The sequence below is a fragment of the Anser brachyrhynchus genome, assembly GCF_964034855.1.
Source record: "Anser brachyrhynchus genome assembly, chromosome: 2".
In the NCBI taxonomy this organism is placed as follows: domain Eukaryota; kingdom Metazoa; phylum Chordata; class Aves; order Anseriformes; family Anatidae; genus Anser; species Anser brachyrhynchus.
In genome coordinates this window covers 8747097-8767254 of record NC_137695.1, presented here as the reverse complement: position 1 = coordinate 8767254, position 20158 = coordinate 8747097, and the positions used below count along the sequence as shown (strand labels likewise).

The window sequence follows — 20158 nt, the reverse complement described above, 5'->3', positions numbered from 1 at the left end:
ATACTAAAGTTACCTAGAATTACTGAAAGAAAACACATTTGTAAACATAACATATTGCTTTTTCTTTTCAATCTCCTGAGCAGGTGAAGTGCTATTGAACTTTCATGAAAAGTGCAGTCTGGAAGTATGGAAACAGTTTATACTCTTAGTTTACATAACTCTGAATTCTTTCAAGCACTAAGTAGTTTTGTTGGAAAGTTTTGTAACAGGTTATCAATCTTGAGATCAATTTGAAATTTTCAATAAAATGAGAAAATTGCTAAATTTCAAACATTCCCAAATCTCTTACATTTTGTTCACTAATGTTATGTTCATCTGTCTATTCCAGTGATACATTACAAGGTGTTGCAATGTCATTAAAAGAAACAGGTAAGCAATTGTTTCTACTGCAATCTCTAATGTAATGATTCATGCAAGATTGAAAAGGGAAATTCTGCATTTGACATTAGTAAAGTACAGACCTGTACAAATGTCTCCTTCTTGGCAAATCTTCTGTGCTGTGGAAATAACTGAAAAAAAAAAAATATTACAAATATCTTATACAATAACATCTTAATTCACATAGCCATTTGCTTGATCTTGTAAAAGCAAGGAAATTTTAAACTGAAATTAGAAAAACATACAGAGGAACATGTCACTGCATCAGCTCAAACAAGTACTTGGTAGGCTGCAATTAAAACAGACATGAAAAAGTTTGGGTCCCGGACTATGCATACCAGTGGGTCAAAAAGGTTCAAGTGGTGAAGATAACGACCTTCACATTTTCACATCAAGCTCTATGGTGCAGAATTACCTTTTAGCATCTTTTCTTTTTCTCTAGAACCATTTCTACTTCATTTTTAATTCTTTGCACACTGAGCTAGCCAGGGGCTTACGTGAAACATATGGAAATGTCCCCTTTGAAAAAGGAAGTTGAACTTCCAGGGAAGACAGCATAAATGAAGAATGCTTCATTGCCCAAGTTTTGTGCTGAGACTGTGGTGATCTGTTCTCCTGGCTAAACAGTGAAAGCCCTGTTCTGCAGTAACAGTGAGGCAGTTTTTCTTGACCTTGAACCTCCTGATGCTGCTGGAGGTGATCAAGCTTAAGGTCTAGAATGATGTCTCAGATGCATTTCATGTGAATAGTGACAGACCACAGGAGCAGACATAGTGGACATAGTGTCTGTGGGGTGAATAGCATGTCAGACAGGATATTCAGCCCTGCTGTTCTCTTTCCAATAATCCGCGCTCACCTAGATGTGCATTTTGATTGCACAAATAGTGCATGGTATTTTCTGTTTGACTGGTCGGTGAAAATGCAAACAAGAGCTTTGGTGCTAGTTTGCTTCTCAGCTCTGCCAAGTGCTAATGACCTTTTGCTCTTATTGAAGTTGTTGGTAGTTGAGGGCACTCAGCAGCCTGAAAGAGCATTATGCTCTGATCATTCAAACTTTATCATATGCCAGAGACTTAGACGTTTCAGTGACCTTAAGAAACTGGGAGTTCAGTCTTGTATCTAATGGGTCTTTGCATGCAAAGGACTCTATGTGGTGTTTGATTCCAGAAAAACTTCCAAACATTTTAATGTATTTTCATGAAATCTGTCTTAAAAAGTAAAAAAAGTATAGAATTTTACTTTACTATCATAAAGGAGGAGTGTGACTTTTTTGTATTCTAACTAATTTTTCTATTACCTTGCTATTTTTGAAGGTTAATAAAGGATTCTTTATAAAATTGACAATCTAGGAAGTCAATGAAAATAGTCATCTTTCCTTCAGAGTTTAACATCTGAAGTCACTGCAGGAGAATGCATTCTGCTATAGAAATGTATGCTGCATTTATAGTCACAGAGAGAGAGGTTTGAACTGTATATAGAAAATCAAACGAAGACAAGCTATATGGAATGGTGTAGGAGGTTAAACCAAAACATAGGCAGAAACAGAGGTGTCTGTCTTATCCACATCTCCTTGAGCTCATACATGTCAGATGCATAAATGACATCATTGTAACTAACCCCATAGCCCAGTGCTAAGCAGTGGATGACTGATCTGTCAGACCAAAGTTTACTTACATTTTATGCCTCTTTTCATCATACGCCAATATCTTTGTCACATCCCAGTCACCAGATGTAATAGACTGTAAGTTATCACTGCTGCTGTTGGGCTGCCAAAAATAAAAGAGAATTTGATTTCTTTATTCTTAAAAGAAGATATCTGAGCAAAGCTTCTCTTTGTGTTTCTGTTCTGAGAAAGGGAACGCTCTAAACTCCATTACCTGTTCAAAACAAACCTTGCACCTGCAATTTCCACAGTCTACCTCCCTCCCATATTTCTGTGAAAAGACAGGTATAGAAATAACACAGTGAAAATCATCTTAACTCCACTGAAGATAATGGGATGAATTCAGTACAGAGGAGCTTCAAACCCCTTCCTCTAATCCAGTGTATCCAAAAGCTTCAGATTAATCCTTTCTGGCAGTGCAGGGGTTTACTTATTTATGTACAACTAAGAAGGTATTAAAACAAAACAAAACAAAAAAAACCAACAACAACAAAAACAACAAACAATGAAACAATATTGTTTGAAAAGAGATAGTTGATAGACTTTTTCCTTCTAAGTATCTGATTCAGAAATTCATGTTATCTTATGCCTGGTAAACCACCACTGAATGCTTTCCTTTATTCACAAGATCCATGTTCTACACTTGCACCTTCCCTACCTGTGACGACGACATGGCAATGTGGTAGAACTTCCCACGTCCTCCCTGAGGAATGGCTCGCACAAAGAAAAACTTCCGACCATCCTTAGAGAAAATCGGCTCTTCGTTCTGCAAACAGCAAAATTAAGGATTGTGTTCCCATTAAATTACAGTATGTAAAATTGATCTGTGCTGCAAAACCCTGTGAAATTAATTTACAGCGAAGTACAGAGTGCCCTTTAACAGCAACCTGAGGCAAACAAAAAGCCAACTAAAAACTGGAGAAAGTTTTGATAAAAACTACTGTGCTGCTGGGGAAGCCAACACCTTTCATCTAGGGAAGTCGGGGAGTCAGGCAGTTAGGAGGGTCCCTTTGGTATAAGGTCACCTCCCATTTGTAAAGCAAAAAGTGCACATCTACAGCTGACTGCTTGGGGCAGTTGGAATCCAGCCTTTATAAATGAATTGAAGCTTGTTGGCACGAGCATGACAAACCCTGTGTACTCTACTGGAAGAACCTGTCCTGTCCTCAAGGAAACACAACTAGCAACATCCTTCAGCGTCTCACCGCTGTCTTTTCCTACCCTCTTGCAAACGTTTATTTCACTGAATTATTTAGGAGAAGGAGGATATCTTGCAAAACTGTCTTTGACTCAGAGCTCCCAGGTGAACGAGGTGAATGACTTTTATTTGGTTACTGGTATGTTCAACCAGAGATAGAGGGGTCTCAGCGCAAGGCAATCAAACAACACATATGGCAAGCAAACACTACATGGAAGTGTCTTTGTTTTTCTTTTTGTACAGGAACCCCAAGGCATATAGGAGGTCTCCTCTGCAGGAGATGGTTGAACAGTAGTTTACAAGGGGAAGCCGAAGGATGGTCCATATGGTGTGACACGGTAGGTCTGAATGTCCTCTGTATGTTCAATGGCTGGGACTAAAACACGAGTGAACCTCTGCTGAAGGTTGCTGTGATACCAGGCTTTCCTGGGGACCAGATGAGCCCTGCTTGCCCTGGCCCAGCTTTATGTCTCCTTCTTCTCCAAGGGAGGGCAACAGGGACACTTGCTGAACCTCTTCTGGGTCCTCCTCTGGTTCAATATTTATCAAACACCCCAGCTTTCTGCTTGACAGAGGTTCAGGTGCCACACTGAATCAGCAAGAACTTCCCTGCACAGGGAGACTTATGGCTAATGCAAATGCACACAGCAAAAGGAGAAACATTTTTATTTCTCATAAACTAGCACATTATTCTTACTGTGTTTTCCTTTGCTACCATTTCTTCACTGATTAATTCTTTCCCACTGTTTATTGTTTTTTATCAACACTAAGCTAGGTGTTCAAACTATTTGTTTTTCCTTTTATTTTTTTCTTGCTTAGGTTTTCAGTATATTTTAAATTATTCCCATTTACAGGTTGTTGCAGTTGCATGAAATAATGGTTTCATTTGTTTATGACATTGTTTGGAAACTCGAAACATGAAACTCTACATTATTTCCAAATGTCATTCATGACAGGTGAACTTGAAAAATAACTCTGATAACATGAACAAAACTGCTGCTCCACAAGCTTTCCTTTACAGAGGTAAATAGCAGTGAGCTCACCCTACTTTTCTATATCTGTGCCTCCTGCATTATGTATTCCAGCAATACGTCTCTGCCAGGCTTTGTGCAGATTAGTCTGATGTTTGCTCAGCACTACAGGGGAAAGAGGTGCATGGCACGAAGGGCAGACACGAGCTTCAGCACTTGCCTAATGTTAGGAGATAGTCTGTTTGCATGTTCCTGTCGTTGGAAAGACAATGCATTAATGCAACCAGAACCTCGTTTAAGGTTGTGACAGAGATGATCACTTATTCTGGATGGCAAGGTGGGGTGTCACCATGCAGGCTTTTGGAACAGGTATTTATAACTAAAAGGTAGGGAGCAACACTGGGCATCTGGAAGTGAACTTGGCTTGGGCTGTGGTTCAGCTGATAAACATCAACAGGTTAACAACGTTTAAAATGCTGGTATTTAAACAAACAAAAACCCTGCTCTTTGTGATGGAATCGCTCCAAAACCTCATGAACATACCTATATGGATTTGTATACATGCCTCAAGCAGTACATGGGGTACATTTTATTTTATTATTTAGTTTAATTTAATTTAATTTAATTTAATTTAATTTAATTTTATTATTTTATTTTTATTTTACTGCTTCTGTGCATAATACAAACTGAGCCTTTGTCTGACTATTACTCACTGAATCCCAAAACACTAGGACAGAATAGCAGTCCTTGAAAATAATGAGAGATCAATTTAATGCTGGTAGAAGTCAGTACTTTTCCTGTGCAGCAGGTAGGGAATTTCTGGAAGTTTTTGCCACAAGAGGCTTCTGAAAACAGCTGGTCTCAGAAGGTGCAAAAACCAATTGAATAAATTCATGATTCATCAACAAACACTAAAGGAAATAGGCACAGATAGAGTCTTGAGGATCTGTAATATTTTTATTGTAGGTGCTGGTGAAATATGAGAAGATTGGACTGCAGAAAGCAGCCAGCTCACACCAATTCTTAAATATCCTCTGCTGCTGTGACTTAAAGAGAGAATGATGGAGCTGGGGAAGCAGTGGTCTGTCTCAGTAGGGCATTTCTTAAGTCCTTGTGGCTCTTGTGGTCTTTTTGCTCAGCTAGATCTCTGTATTTAGACTAATGAATTCTAACCAAATAGTCAAGGGCAATTTCCAGAAACCCTTTGCTTTGTGCAGATGGAGGACTAAGCTGTCCTTATATCAGCTACACGTAGCAATAACTCAGCTCTCAGACTCACACTTATAGGTTAAAAAAAAAAAAAAAAAAAAAAAGTAATTTCTGTGCAATTCCACAGCAGCTTAATTTGAAGCTTATGCCCAACCACGTGTAGCTCCCTGATCCCATTTGCCTTTAGTGGTCTTGTTCAGGGAGCTGATGTACACAGAGCTGCTGCTGTGAGGGGTGACGAGGAAGGAAAAAAGTGCTTGGAGCTGAGTACCGAGAGCCCTCATCATCCTCCAGCTGAAGGAATAATCATTAAAGAAAGGATGACCCTGTGGCTGGAGAATGAATTAGTGGGACTGGCCAACCCAAATCACTAGCAGTAACAAACAGCAGCAGCAACTCCATTTCCAGCAACCTGTTTCTTACTGGGTACCAAAATGTTGCCACCAAAGACTTCATTGCTATCTACTGTCACCATCACCATCTGGAAATGGCTGCTTCACAAAAACTGAACCAGATCTGTTTACAGTTAAAATCACTGTCTCAGAGAATTTGTACATTTAAGCAAACGTATGAATGAAGGTCAGTCTGTTTTTTATACTCAGAAGAGCACAGGAAGGTATGTAAATAAAAGCAGCAAAAACTTTCAAAATCCCTCGGCAACTTTGGTGAACATGTGCAAATTCTTATTTGTGCTAAAGGTTTGAAAATCCTGGCCATATCATCTGACACAGAGTGACAGACACTTTCTAGCAAATTGTGCATATTTCTCATTACACTTTGAGTAATTAATCCCATTTTTCAGCCATGCAGACAGTGATACCAGTCTCTCTCTTGGCCTGTGTTGAAGAGAGGCTCTCCAAAGTTGCAAGGCTTGAATAAAATTCACTCATGAACTGAAGCCCAGAAAGGAATGCAAGATCATTTACTATACACAGACTATTAAATCTTACTGTGTTACCAAACCACTGCAACAATAACAACAAAAAATCAAATTCCTGGGCCATATGCCATATCTCAAAACTCCCAGACAGCTGGGAGTTTTTATTTCATTTATTTTATTTTTTATTTCAGACAGCTGAAAAATATGGACTCTGTCATCCTTGAAGACTCCGGCATGTCCCTTTAGAGTATCTTCTGCTATTTCACTCACGTTTTTCTCTCCTTGTCTCTTGTTCCCAGCCTACTGTGAAGTTTGCCCCTACCCCAGGAAGATCAGATGAACACCCAAGAAAAAGGTAAAGCTCCTGAACACTTGTGAAACCATGAGTCTGGAGTACTTTGAAGCAGTATTTTAAAGACTGAGGCAAATAGATTCTTTAGTCCTACTGATTTATATTTGGGGTACTTCTCAAAGGAAGGTCTGGCCAATGGAACATACAGAAGGTGGCCAACCAGACAGTTGGCGTCTTCTGCAGGGTGGGCTGAATCATGCTCAAGGTCCATTAATTGTCTGACCACACTGCTGACGGCATCAGCTGACTACAGTGGGGAATTGGGCCCTTGGCTCATATGCATACACCTATATTAAAATGTCTCAACCAAGAAATCTTCTTTTGGAGCTCAGTCACACTCCTGTGCTCCTTCAGAGGCAGCCTAATGTGTGATTCATCTCCTTAAAGAGGTTAGAGGAATTGCACTAACATTCAATATTTCCACATCATTCTCATACGCAGATAGATGCACATGGCATGAAAATGACTTTCCAGATTTTTAGATTAATGTGTCACAGAATTAAGGGTAAATACAGAAAATGTAATTATTCTAGTAATCATATATTCAGTCAAAACTAAAATTTTAAGTACTTTTCTTGACAGAAATATAGGCAAAAGAGCTCTGTAATTTTTCAGACTCTTACAGATGCTTTGGAAGTGTAATATCAAATGTCTCCAAAGTCCATACCAAGTGTTAGCTTACCTTAGTAAGCACTAAGATGTCTGACCCATTTGTTTGTAACATCCTTCTCCAACCTCAAACTAAATATATGATGTTTGGCGATGCACTAAAATAAACTCGTTTTCTCTGAAGGAGGCCCATTAGGAACTGGCAGATCACCTACTAGTTGTAAAGGATAAAATGCCATCTTTTAATGCTTGCCAATGGAATAGGTAAAATGACTAAAGAGACATAGCACTGTAAAACAGATGTTCTTCTAACATACTGCCCTGGGTTTCAGGATAATGGAGGTCTCAGTAAATAGCAATGAAAAGATTAAAAATATCTGGAGATTTATAAAATAAAATAACCCTGTGAAGTAGGTTTTTATTTTTTATTTTTTTTTTAAGACACGAAATATGGGCAGTTTAATTTTTTCTTGACTTGGCTTGTTTTGGAAGCTTTTGTTCTCTCTTCAAGCCAACACTGGTGTTGTAAATGCAAAGAATACTTTGGCAGAATATTTTTACTCTATACCTAAGTAGAGTAAAAGATTATTTGACATGCTTGGAGCACAAAATCTATTTCCTCTGTAGAATCGATTTTTATCTGGATCAGACATAGCCCATTGCTATAGGACAGCCACTGGAACAGAGGAGATCATTGTTCTTGCTGTGAACTGATGTATTGCAGTTTCTATATGTTCTTGGATGCTTTGAGCAAGCTGTGACAAAAATGTGAAATACTTTAAAACTGGAATTGGGAAAATGTAGTGCAAGTACTTTATCTGATATGCTCCTCCCTGTCTGGCAGTCACATATCCCATGAAAAAGAGTTCAGTGTTGTGGCTGAATTGGTATCAGCAGCTTCTCTCTAAGGAACAGCTTAATCAAATCTGAGATCACTTTACAAACTGACTGCTGGGGAAGTGTTATAAATGATCTTCCAGAGATTTACATGCTCGATATCTACAGGTTTAATATAGGCAGATGTTGAAAAAAAATCACCCTTCTTTGAAAAAGAAAAGATAAAAGAATAGAAAAATCACATAAATCAAAAAGCTCTTAGGGGCTTTAAATCACTGTTTTCTGTAACACAAATCACACTCCCTTACCTTTCTCAGCTTTAGAAAATTGTTTTTCTCCTTGGTAGAAAAAAAAAGGAAAAAAAATATTGACCACAAAGAGAAGATCACTATTACCTGTCTGTGCAGCCAACCTTCACTTTCATCTTCATGTTTCTAAAACAAAACAAGATCGTTAAATAACATTCCTTCCATTTATTACATGTTGCTTATCAGTGCAGAGAACAGTTGGACTGAATCTGAAAAATTGTGCAGAAGCACAAAAAAAAACCAAAACTGTTTGAGCCTGTGCTTTGGGATCACTGTGTAATCCAGTGACTGCTTTCCCTGTCTTTCAACTCTGATGGATCAGCGTGCACTCATTCAAGAGAACATTCTACTCATACAGACAAAAAAATCTACATGGCATATTATTCCCCAAATAAATAAAGGCTGGTAAAAAATAAATAAAGGTTGAAACCAAGGTTGTTAAGAAAAGACTCTTCACTGTGCTCTATGCACAGTATTGCATCATTTTTTTCAAGGGAAAGGTGTATCAGAACACTATTCTACCACATAAATATCTATGCCAGTTTAAAAGATGGTATCATCTAATATTTACACAGGTAATATCAATGCACATGCATTTACATTAGTATATCTGTTGGAGGTATTAATTAGCTAAGGTTAAATCATGGATAGAGAATCAAGGGCATAATGCCATTAAAGTAGAATGTCACAAACATTTTCAGGTTACGGTTTGTTGATGTGTGTGTGCTTGTGCCTGTATGCAGGTATTTCAAGACAAGCAATCACTGTCTTGTACACGTATGTGCATACACACACAGTGTGTGCATGGCTATAATTCTCTTGCCCTTCCACAAGATACAAAGAAAAAAAAAAACCAAACCCCTAAACACCCTTACACAGCAAATATAGCAAGCAGTGTTTATATTCTGTGTCTGCCTAAACAAATATGCAGCAGCTGATGTGTCCCCAGGCAAGGTGGCTGAAATACTTTTCCCTTCTGTAGGACACCACCGACCACCAGGCTCATCCCCTACCTTCGTGCAGACGCCCGTGGTGGCGTCGCACAGCGTCAGGATGGAGACGTTCTGGGCCCTGTTCAGCCAGTTCACTGCCACCTTGGTGCTGGTCGCCCACTTCACCATGGTTATGTAATAGTCCCTGAAAACACAGGAAAACATGAAACAAATCAGCACGCTACTGACATCCCAAGGAATTGGCTGAGCAGTCAGAGGCTGCTCAGGGACACCTCTGATTATTATGAATGCTGTGTCTTGATGTTTCTTCCTTCCTAAGACTTCCTTACGTGTGGATTTCAACCCCTAAAAATGACATTTTTAGGGCCGTGCAGGTGTTTTATCTGCCTCTTCTGAAAGTCGTTTTTCAAAGAAAAGCCACACGTAGAGATAAAGAACCTTTCAAGCTATTCAGTCTTCCACGAAGGACTGAAACGCCTGGAGATACAAATTTATGCACAGGTGGAAAAGGAATTGCAAACAGTCTTCGTTCTGAGCAGACTAACTGGCTGACTCAAACCCATCGCTGCCAGTGGTCGGATTCTTTATGCTTATGAAGAGTTAATGGTCTCTAAATATCCCTGCTACACACCAAAATATCCCTAAGTGTTGCATCAGAAGGAAAAGAGCAGGAAGGATATAGTTTAAAGAGGCACGGGGTGTCTGCAAAACAGTCACAGCTGGTTGCCATAAAGAAGTCAGCAGAGACGTGACAGTTTGCATGGGCAAAATTGCCAGCCCACGCTCCCTGTGCCGTTCTCTGCTGCTGGACATATTCAGGTTGTGATAACACCCAGAGTAAATCGCCAGTGTGGGCTGCACAGTCCTGTAAGCAATATCTTGCCCTAGAAAGCATAGGAAAATTGAGCAATGTGCAATATTGAGCAGTGCATCCACTTAGGCTGGGCTGGGCTGGAAAATCCAGGCTCACAAATAAATACCCCGATGGTCACCCTCTTAGGAGGCACTCACAGACATCCAACTCTGCAGCGGTTCAGGGCTTCACCACCCCTTCTGCAGGGTAAAGTTCCTGCTGAGCTGACAAAGCTACTGATGGTCTAATATACCAGTGGGCTATGTGGGCCAAAGACACCTTTAAATCATAATACAACTCCTCACAACATACAGTCTATAAAAAATTTATTAGTTCATTTGTTTGCTATAAAATATGTATAAGGAATTGTTGCTCCCCTTGGAATTAATGTGCCGTGTCACTGGAAAGTACTCCGTGTTCTGGCAAGCCCTCCTGTATATATTGAAGAGAAAGGGCAAAAGTAACAAAGACTCGTTTGTCTAGCAAAATAACAAGTTGGAAATTGATTTTGTAGTTTGCCTGGATTTGGCTGAGGAAAAATAACAAAAGACCTCAACAATTGCATCCACCACCCTGGGAGGAAGGATACTTCCAGGTGAGACAACAGCAGTCTGAAAATGCAGTGCTTAAAATAAAATTATAATTTCACTTTTTATCAGCAAGAGCTTAGCAATTTTTTCCCTAGGAGGAAAAAAACAATGTAGCAAAATTAAACTGTACAACCACCTCACCTTCATCTTCACAATGAACTGAGAAAATTCAGTCTCCACAGAAAAGGAAGGTGTATTTAGTACACTTTGTGGCTTGGAGCATTTTTTTTCCATAAATCCAATTTCAAGTTTGAAAGATGTACTAAATTTTTACATCCCTCTCACTGCTTGAACACTGGAGCCACAGTTCTTGCTGGGGAACTTTTAATTATTATTTTAGGTTATATATTATCTTCTCTACCACCCTGGAGATGCGTGCAGAATTGCAATTTATCTCCAAAGCTGCTCTCGGCTGTGAAGCCCAGGGACACCCCAGCCAGCAGGCAACTATAGATACTTACACAGTACTTGTTATTCTGGCCTCAGAGTGGCGCTGAGTCTTTAATTTATTTCTTACGTCTCTTCTGTAGGACAACTAGGTTTTATGCTTCCCATTTTACAGAGGAAAACAGGACAATACAGTGCGATCCATCTCAGCTAACTGCAAACATCTGCAGCTCCGAGGGGCTGAGCAGCCAGTGGAGGGGAGTGGGAGCTGGGGCATTTCCCAAGCACCAATTGTTTGACCTAGCCCAGGTTTTATAGGACCTGATTGAAGGAGAACTTCTTCTCACAGAGCAAAGTGTAAACCATACCCGACTGCTTCATTTGTAGATGTCTTCATCAGAGGCAGTTACACCTTCTCAAGGGAGAGGAACTGCCTGTCTGGGCACCGCCAGGAGATGTGCTGAGGTTTGCAGGGGATTTGCCCATTCCAGTAAAGACGTCACCAGTTGGATTTGCAGGCACCTGAGCATGGTTATTGTACGGTGCTCTTGTTTGTGTCCTAACGCTACTTGGCTGCTTTTTGGAGGTATGAAGGTAAACTATGAATACTTAATAATAATAGCAAGAAAGATAAAAGTGTGACAAAGAGCGCTCCGTTGTCTGAGTTCCTCCATTGCTCATGGCCATGGCCTGTGGAAGGACCAGGGATGAATCCTGCACTCAGAGAGATGGCATCTTTCCTTCATTTGCCATCCGAGATGCAAATGTGACTTAAGGAATAGATTGGACCATGGTTTAATTCCCACCACCTGCTGATGTAGCAATTTATTGTTATGGGTCCGGTGTTTTTCATCAAAATAAAAATGACTTTCAGACATTACATGTCAGAATATGTTCTTTTTTTTCTGCAACTTTTCTCCCTTCCTCCACTTTCATTTTCTCACAGCAAAGAATGACATTGCAGAAAATCTGGCAAAAATGAATATAATGATAGATTTTTAAAAAGGAAAATAATTTTGAAAGGGTGTCTTTTTATCCCCAAATTTGCTTCCCATCATCATTTTTTTTTTAATATATATATATATAATTATCCCAAATTTGTGGAAAAAAATCTTTCTTTAATTCTACAAGAAAAGAAAAAAAAAGTGGCTTATTTCCACTTTATTCTTACAATTATTAATTGTACTAAAATTCTTTGCTGCAGATAAAATAAGCACCAAGCTCTGTCCATATATCTTATATCACATATCTGGTTGCTCTGTCCATACATCCTCTGCATGAACAGATGGGGCACACTGAAATGCTCCATATAGGACCACTCTGCTTGCAGAGCCTTATTTTCAGCTTCCCCTGAACCTTCGGTACTCCTTTCTGTAACTAGCTGTTTGGTGCATCTCTCTTGTCTATTTAATGAAACATTATCACACTAATCCTCTCATTTTGGAAAACATATGCATAATGAAAATACCCCTGTTGTTCTAGCAGCTCTACTTATATCATGCCTCAGGGATGGAAATTGCCATGTTTTTGATGAAATATAAAGAGACTAATTAATTATGATATATTTTGCATCATTTTACAGTATTGATTGCTACCGAAGAAATTACAGCCACCCATAGCCACATAGCACAAATTTATTAGCAATGCTTGGATCCTGCAGCCTCAAGTTATTACTCTAATTAAAGCATTTCTGAGTCTCTGTTTATGGAGTATGCTAGGAGCAGGAAAATGATATTGTCCAGGAGCTGCAGTTCTGATCCTGGGGTTTGGGTACCAAGAGCTGGCATCGCTGCCTGCCGCATGCAGACCTGAAGCTGGTTTTCTGAAAGACAACTGCAGTTCTGCCCATTTGGCTTGTTCATGGGGCAGACAGCATTTGTTGCATAATTGGGTTGGAATTGGAGCCTTTCAGAATTATTACGTTGTGGGGCTGACATTAGCTTTAACGCTAAGAAAGGTAATTTCCACAGTAAGTGATCCCACTGGTTTAGCATCTTCTCATTAGATGACTACCCAGCCTGTGCACAGCTATCAGGTACAGGCCTTATGTACCTATTATGCCTAAGGAAGATCACCCCAGCACCTTCCCCTGCCCTGTTTCATTAGCTCAGTGCTGTACCGGTAATTCTCTTGGCACTGGAATCGGGGATCCAGCAGCCTAACTTAGCAAGCAGTCAGGAAAGGTGAGCATGCTTGGATGCTGCCACGTGAACCAGTGATGTGCTGGGAATGAAAACCTTGCAGTGCTATGTTGGACGTGCATGGAAAGCATTATAATGCTGTGTGGTTGGGCCTCTGTGGATAATTTACATGAAGAAGCAGAGTCTGGTTTCTCTCAGCGTGCTGGAAACCTATTTCAAGTGTAAATCAAAGTTACTGAAATCCAGACTTGGACCCAATGCACGAGCTTTGCAGGTAGGTCTGCCAGGCTTTGACAAAAGCTTTTTCTCTCCCGAGAGAAGGCTGGAACAATGTGATGCTCCTTACAAGTGCTTGCTGACCCATAAATGTACCTCCAGCTTTGACCACGGGCCAAAGTCCAAGCCAAACTTTTCAGCTCTTGCTGAATGCAAACAGGACAAAGCGCTTGCTTATTTAAAAATGGGTGGCAAAGTGGTTGGCTGAATTGCAGTCAAACTTCTCAAATATATTTGCCTTGAAAACAGCAAAAGCTTTCTTATTTATTCATTTTTAACGAATACTAGGAAGTATTTGCAGAATGTCCTTCTGGTTTCATTCCAATGCTCAAGTCAAGAAGCAACGAGCTCATGTTTTCTGGGTTAGAGATCTGCCCTGTTTCTGCTTCGTGGTCTTCTGTACAGGCTGCAGACCATAATCCCTTTACAATGCCAGTGATTACATGTGAAATGAAAGTGTTCTTATGGATTTTGGGACATTTTGCTGAGCACTCTGGAAATAACTCTACTCTGAAGTTAGATTGGGTCACAGCAATTTTGAGTAAAAAGCTAACAGTGTTCAAGAAAAATACATGTAAGAAGAAAAAATATGTGAAATTTTTTAACCAGATTTACCCAAGGTGAAACTCTTTAGCAGTGGCAAAGAAAGTGAATGTAAAATGATCTCAAAAAAAAAGGAAGCATCTGATATAAAACCCTGACAGAATTGGTGCCAGGCATCCCAGCACCAGAAAGTACCTACCTCATTCTTTGATCATCTGGGGGAGTCATTTCCAGGTCGTGGGTAGGTCCATTCAGACCAATCACATGCAAGGAAATAGTTGGGTTTTCCATTCCAGCCTGGATTTCAATAAGATAAAATAAGGTAAAATAAGATAAAGTAAGATAAGATAATATTATTAAAATAAAATAAAATAAATAAAATAAAAAAAATAAAACAAAACAAAACAAAATAAAATATACAACACAGACTGGTTTTGATTTATGACAAGCCGAAGGATCATAAAATGCACTCCCTTTGTATGAGGCCATTCTCAGGGAAGATGCAATGGCAGTGGTGCAGTGCAGAGGTGTGCAAAGCTCGTTAAGGAGAATAAAGGGGAAATTTTAATTAACATTTGTCTATTCTTGGTAAAAGATACCACTTTTCCTGGTGACTATAAACATTTCCATTTTTTTTTTATTTGTTCGTTAAAAAGGTTGTCTAACAAGTTAATGATAAACGTAGTAAAATATGGATTCCTTGTGTATTGTAGGAAAGGACATGACCTGTTGGGTCACTGTTACTTTCAAAAAAAACCTGCATATAAGTCATGAACCTAAGTGTAGTAAGGCTTGCTTGCAAACTCTTAGACATTGTTAACTCCTATCTAGCATGGAAGCACAATTGCTTTTGTTCAGGTACAAAGCAAGAATTGAAAAAAAAAAATTTAATTATATTTGGAATGACTAACGCTTGAATCAGAAAACTGCAGTTCTACAAATACAGCTAAAGAACAATGAAGATCATTTACTGATGAACTGCTGATCTTTTTTTAGATCTGTTTATTTTCATTGCTTATGAATATGTACTATTATACAGTCTCCTCTCTGAGCCTACCAAGGAAAAAAATATTTATTTATTTATTTATTTATTTATTTATTTATTTATTTTCTGAACTAGAACAGCAGGACTGTTATCCATATTTTTCCCTTACCTTTGGATAATGATACATTTTGACAGTAGGGTAAAGGCTGCCAGTGTATACTGGGATCTCCATGGTGGGGACTCTGGAGGCATTAATTGTTGCATATGCTAACCTGGTGCCATCAGGAGACCACCAATGAGCAATATGTGTCTTCAAGATCTCCTCTAAAAAAAAAAAAAAAAAAAAAAAAAAAAGGAGAGGAAAAGAAAAGACTATTAGATGTAAATTACTAGTTATCAAGAAATGAAAATAATGTAGATATAAAAATCCCAGTCTAATCACAGCACAGGGAAGATGTCACAGGAATATCAATTAAAATGTTTATTAAATTACGCCATATGCACAAATGAACACAACTGATAACAATTACTCTGAATATATAGGTTATTAAGCATAATTGTATTGCTCGAGAAACATCAAATTATTCATGAAAGAACAAAGGGCCCTCCTGTTCCTACTATGTGTCCTGTGTTTGGGTATAAGAACATACAGGTTTTGGGTTCCTACCTGGCTGATGACAGCAAAAGCAAGGCTCCCTTGGGGCTGTTATACCCCGTGGAAATACTGCAGTGGCTGAGGTTTAATTCTCCTCCATAAATACTTTACAGTCATACTAGACACATATCAATGGATTCAACCAGCCTTTATACATAGGTACAAGTGCTTCAGATGAAATTGAAGTTGCCAGTTGGAAATAAACAAAAATACCAATTTTCTATAAATTATGCCATGTTGGAACTTTGTAACACTTTTCCTTAGAGTCTGTGGCCTGGTTGCCGTATTGAATTTTATCCCTATTTCATTTAAAAATCATTTTTGCAATGCAATATTCCATAAGTAGCCAGGGTCAGAGGTGTGGTTGGTGTTGACAAAGTACTTGGAAAGATGACAATACAAACATGTCAGAGTTCAAGTATGTAAGTGGAAAACAAGTTTGCAATCATAAGAAGCAATTTTGAAGTCTGGCAGAACCTAATTCTCATTTAATATAAATTCAAAGGACTTTTAATTTCTAATACTTTCTCTTATCATTTAATATGCTTCATTGCAAAGATGACCAGCTTATAGATATTCAGAAAAGCTATAAAATTCACTCTTTGTCCAAAGTGTCTCCAGTTACTGACATTTGGAAGACACTAACTTGGCTTTTTAAACCTCCTATTTTGCAAAAGGCAATAATGTAATCCATTTTCATTAAGAGGCTTAATATCATATGAGTCATTCCTATTTAAACCAGAGCAGAAGGGCTTGCATATGCTGTACAGATTGATGGGCAGGAAGACAGGTGCCGTTACTTTAATGTGAAAATAAGAATTAAAAGAGGCTGCAGAGTGTTTCTGAGCTTTCACCACTGACATCCAACTGTACAGGTCCGGGCAGCTCCAACTTTTGTTATCATCACTGGTCATTGGAGAAATGAATGAGGATTTTCAGAGTTTGGACCCACCGTGTTTTCATACCACTCCATGATAACTTCTTGGTCCAACCAAAATGCCCATCTGGTCTGAAGAGCAGAAATTCACCAAAGATATTTTATTGCATTTTAATTTAATTGAATTTAACTTAATTTAATTTTACTTCATTTTATTTTATTATTATTTTTAATATAAAATCTTGGATGGATCTCCTTGGAGAATAGATAGACAATGAGATTTGTCATAGATCAAATGGAGTAATCTTTGTTACTCCAGACTTACATTGGGTTTGAGATAGCATTCAAGGTAACACTAGGAAAGGTGCAAGGGAAAATCACCATCAATACTTATGCTTTCTACAATTAATTAATTAATTAATCAGTACTTAGTGGCAACATCTAAATGAGGGTTCAGAAGGATGTCTAGGAAGTTGCAAATACCACATGGGAAAGTATCTCTCTGGTAGATTTCTTTTGCTGCATTGTCCTGCCTGTTGTGTGTACATTTAAAAGATGCTGTTCTTGACTTTTATGTTGCTACCTGATTAAGGTCATAATTAAAAGTATAACGGAAAAGGTAAAAATGGGTGGCAGATGAATTCTTGACATTTTAACATTAATTAAGAATGACTTTATTCAGCAAACATTTTCTCAGGGATCTCAGGCTTAATGAAGCAGGTCTGCTGAAGGTCACATGCCAAGAAAGGTTTTAGCGCAGGTTTTGTAGTCCTCTGTTAATGAGATTTAATAGTGTGAACCTTTGCTTTGAAAGAAAGCCAGGACCTTGCCATTATTAGAGAGATCAGTTAGCTTTAGCAAACCAGTAAGCATTCTTCTGAAATACAATTGTGTCAGAAAGTTTCAGCTGAAAGCAGAACATAATTTGCAGACAATTTATTTTTGGGGACACTTTATTCTTTGTGCTTGTATTTACCGCACAATCAGAAAATCAGAAAGACCCCAGGGTCTTTCTCTGTCACTTCAGATCCCACTTCACATCTGTAAGAAACCAGGTTCTCATTAAACATCCCCCTCCACATATACCTCACAACCTCCTAGCTAAGAGGATATATTGAACAAAACTCTTGCTCTCTTCTTTAAAGCTTGCAGTCGCTAGGTGCTACATGATGTAGGAATGATTTGAGGTGTGGAGATTCCTCAACCAGCTGCCGGTTGCTCTTTGCTCCTTTTTTTCCACCTCTTTGCCTGTCCAGGTTCAAGCACAGCTCCTGAAGCAAGTCAGTGCTTATTCTATGTTACCCCATTCAACATCGAACCGTTCTGAAACAGCGCGATGACCTTGGTTATAAGTCGTGAATCCTTGGTGGGAGACAAATATTAGCCAGCTGGTAATCCAGTGAAACACAGGAACAGGATGGGACAGCTTGACGTGGGGCATTTCTGTCTGCGGCTGAGGAAGGTGGCAGTCCAAGTAGGCAAGCCTTGGATAATAAAGTGCCACAGGTCAATCCTTTGTGAGGTCAATCCTTTGTTTTCTCCTAGCAAGGCATGCACTAACTGACTGGTTCAGGTAGAAATCAAAACTGCTTTAGAAATGGCCTTCACATGGGATCCCAGCAATAGCTTATGCTTACTGAGCATTACAGGATGTGTATTTTAACCCCTGTTCCAGCTGAATAAGACTCAACCAAATGGCCATTTCAAAGGTGTGTGAAACAAAGGGTTTCCTGAGATAACAGACCTCAGGATGAGCATTTGAAGTCCCGGGCTAGAGTCTATTCAGTGACAGGTGGGTATATATCCCTTTTCAAGACTTTAATATCGCTGGATGAGAAAGATGAAAAAAAAATATGGAGGCAACAGCAGAGATGTGAATAGAGGAATCTTGTTAGAGCTGGATTAAAGGTTGCATTACGTAGCTGCTAGTCTTTGGTGCAGGGACCTGAAGAGCATCTAGAGTGGGTCGGGCTGCCCGTGTCAGGAATGCCATCTCCTCAGAAGAACATATTTCCTGATAGATGCTTCCCTCCTCATCGCCAGAAAGCAGAGAGCAGCAGTCCCTCGCTGTGCTTCTTGGCTGGCAAGTAACAAGACGTGATGAAATTGGGTTCGGATGTAGCACTTAGCAATGGTACCTTATGGGCAAGCCCTGGATGGACTGCGCAGCAGTTGGATGGATATTTCTAGCAGGTGTCTCAGCCAAAACTAACCCAGCATGCACGTAAAAGGAAAGGAAGTGTCTGTCTGCTTCTTTCAAGCTTGAATTTATGCCAGCGGTACTTGCAAGAGCAATGAAATCGGAGACTTGTATGTTACTTTAGGCAACCAGTTTCTTAAAGAAGAGGAGACAAGAGCATCAGGGCTTTATCTTCTGCAACCTCAGTGGCAATCACCAGATTCTGGGTAAAACCTGTTGTGTGAACGACATTTGGAAATCTGTGCAGGTGGTTTTAATGTTGTATAACATAATCTGCCATTGAGCTATCTCTACAGACATTTCTGTGATAAATCTGCTTCCCAGGCTTATGCAGAGTTCTCAACCAGCTGAGCTCCATCTTGTTAATAAGTGCACAGAAGCATTGCGGCCATGAGGGGCAAGAAATGCATTTCTTCACAAGTTTCTAAAAATCTAACTATTTCCACAGCCTCTGCCAGTCCTGAGTCATACTTGTGATTCTGCTGAAGGTGGCCAAGTTCTTGCTTGCTGTCAATGAAAGGATGAAGCCTTCATGAATGGCTAAATGGGAAATCCATCAGCAACTTAGTTTTTTTTTTTTTTTTTTTTTTTACAATTTACAAAGTCATTATGAATGACTTGCAATTTCCAACTGTGAGTTAAATAGAACAGAGACTTGCACAAGGAGACTGGGCTTGGCTAGCCCAGTCCTCTGACAGTTGCTGTTGCAACTCCTTTCTGTCACTTCCAAAAAAAAAAAAAAAAAAAAGAATAAATGCAGCATCAGGAGAAAAAATGGAGAAAAAAAAAAGGAATAATTCTAAAGTGTGTTTTTTTTTCTTTTTTTTTCTGTTGTCATAGTCAACAGAGTCTGAGTTTATTATCTGTATAATTCACCCACTGAGGCTATGCATATCACAAGCATCAATAGTCCAATTTCCATGCAAGACAAAACCAGCTGAAGACACCACTTTGATCAAGCACGCTCCTTTGGCTGCCCACCTGCTTCTGCTTTCTGTGAGGCAGGACCTCACCTAAGCATGTCACTCCACAGCCATCTTCTGGATGTGCCCATACACACACGTCCACACATCCAGCTCCCCTGGGAAGCGTGGCAGTAAGCGTGCACATTCATCCGCACGAGCAGTGCCATAGAAAGCTTTTTTACAGGAGGGAGCAAGTCAGTGTAAGACTGGTCCTAAGGCCTTTTCAGTCTTTGGCTGCTCACATCTTCCAGTAAGAATGGCCAGGAAAAAATGTTATAGTGAATACAAAGAAAGTAACCTTTTCTCTTCAAAGAGAAAAATGGCTTTC

General features: G+C 39.3%; 1 protein-coding gene across 3 annotated transcripts in view; it reads right to left on the bottom strand.

The window, feature by feature from the left end:
- DPP6 (dipeptidyl peptidase like 6) overlaps nucleotides 1–20158 on the bottom strand; it is a 414546-nt gene that overhangs the window by 38895 nt on the left and 355493 nt on the right. For all 3 annotated transcript variants that reach the window (XM_080578557.1, XM_080578559.1, XM_080578558.1), the window contains exons 9-15: nucleotides 15303–15457; nucleotides 14348–14445; nucleotides 9419–9542; nucleotides 8493–8531; nucleotides 2700–2807; nucleotides 2053–2144; nucleotides 462–509 (exon numbers count right to left, since the gene is read on the bottom strand). In XM_080578557.1, the coding sequence (XP_080434683.1) occupies nucleotides 462–509; nucleotides 2053–2144; nucleotides 2700–2807; nucleotides 8493–8531; nucleotides 9419–9542; nucleotides 14348–14445; nucleotides 15303–15457 (664 nt within the window). The remainder of the gene's footprint in view (nucleotides 1–461; nucleotides 510–2052; nucleotides 2145–2699; nucleotides 2808–8492; nucleotides 8532–9418; nucleotides 9543–14347; nucleotides 14446–15302; nucleotides 15458–20158) is intronic.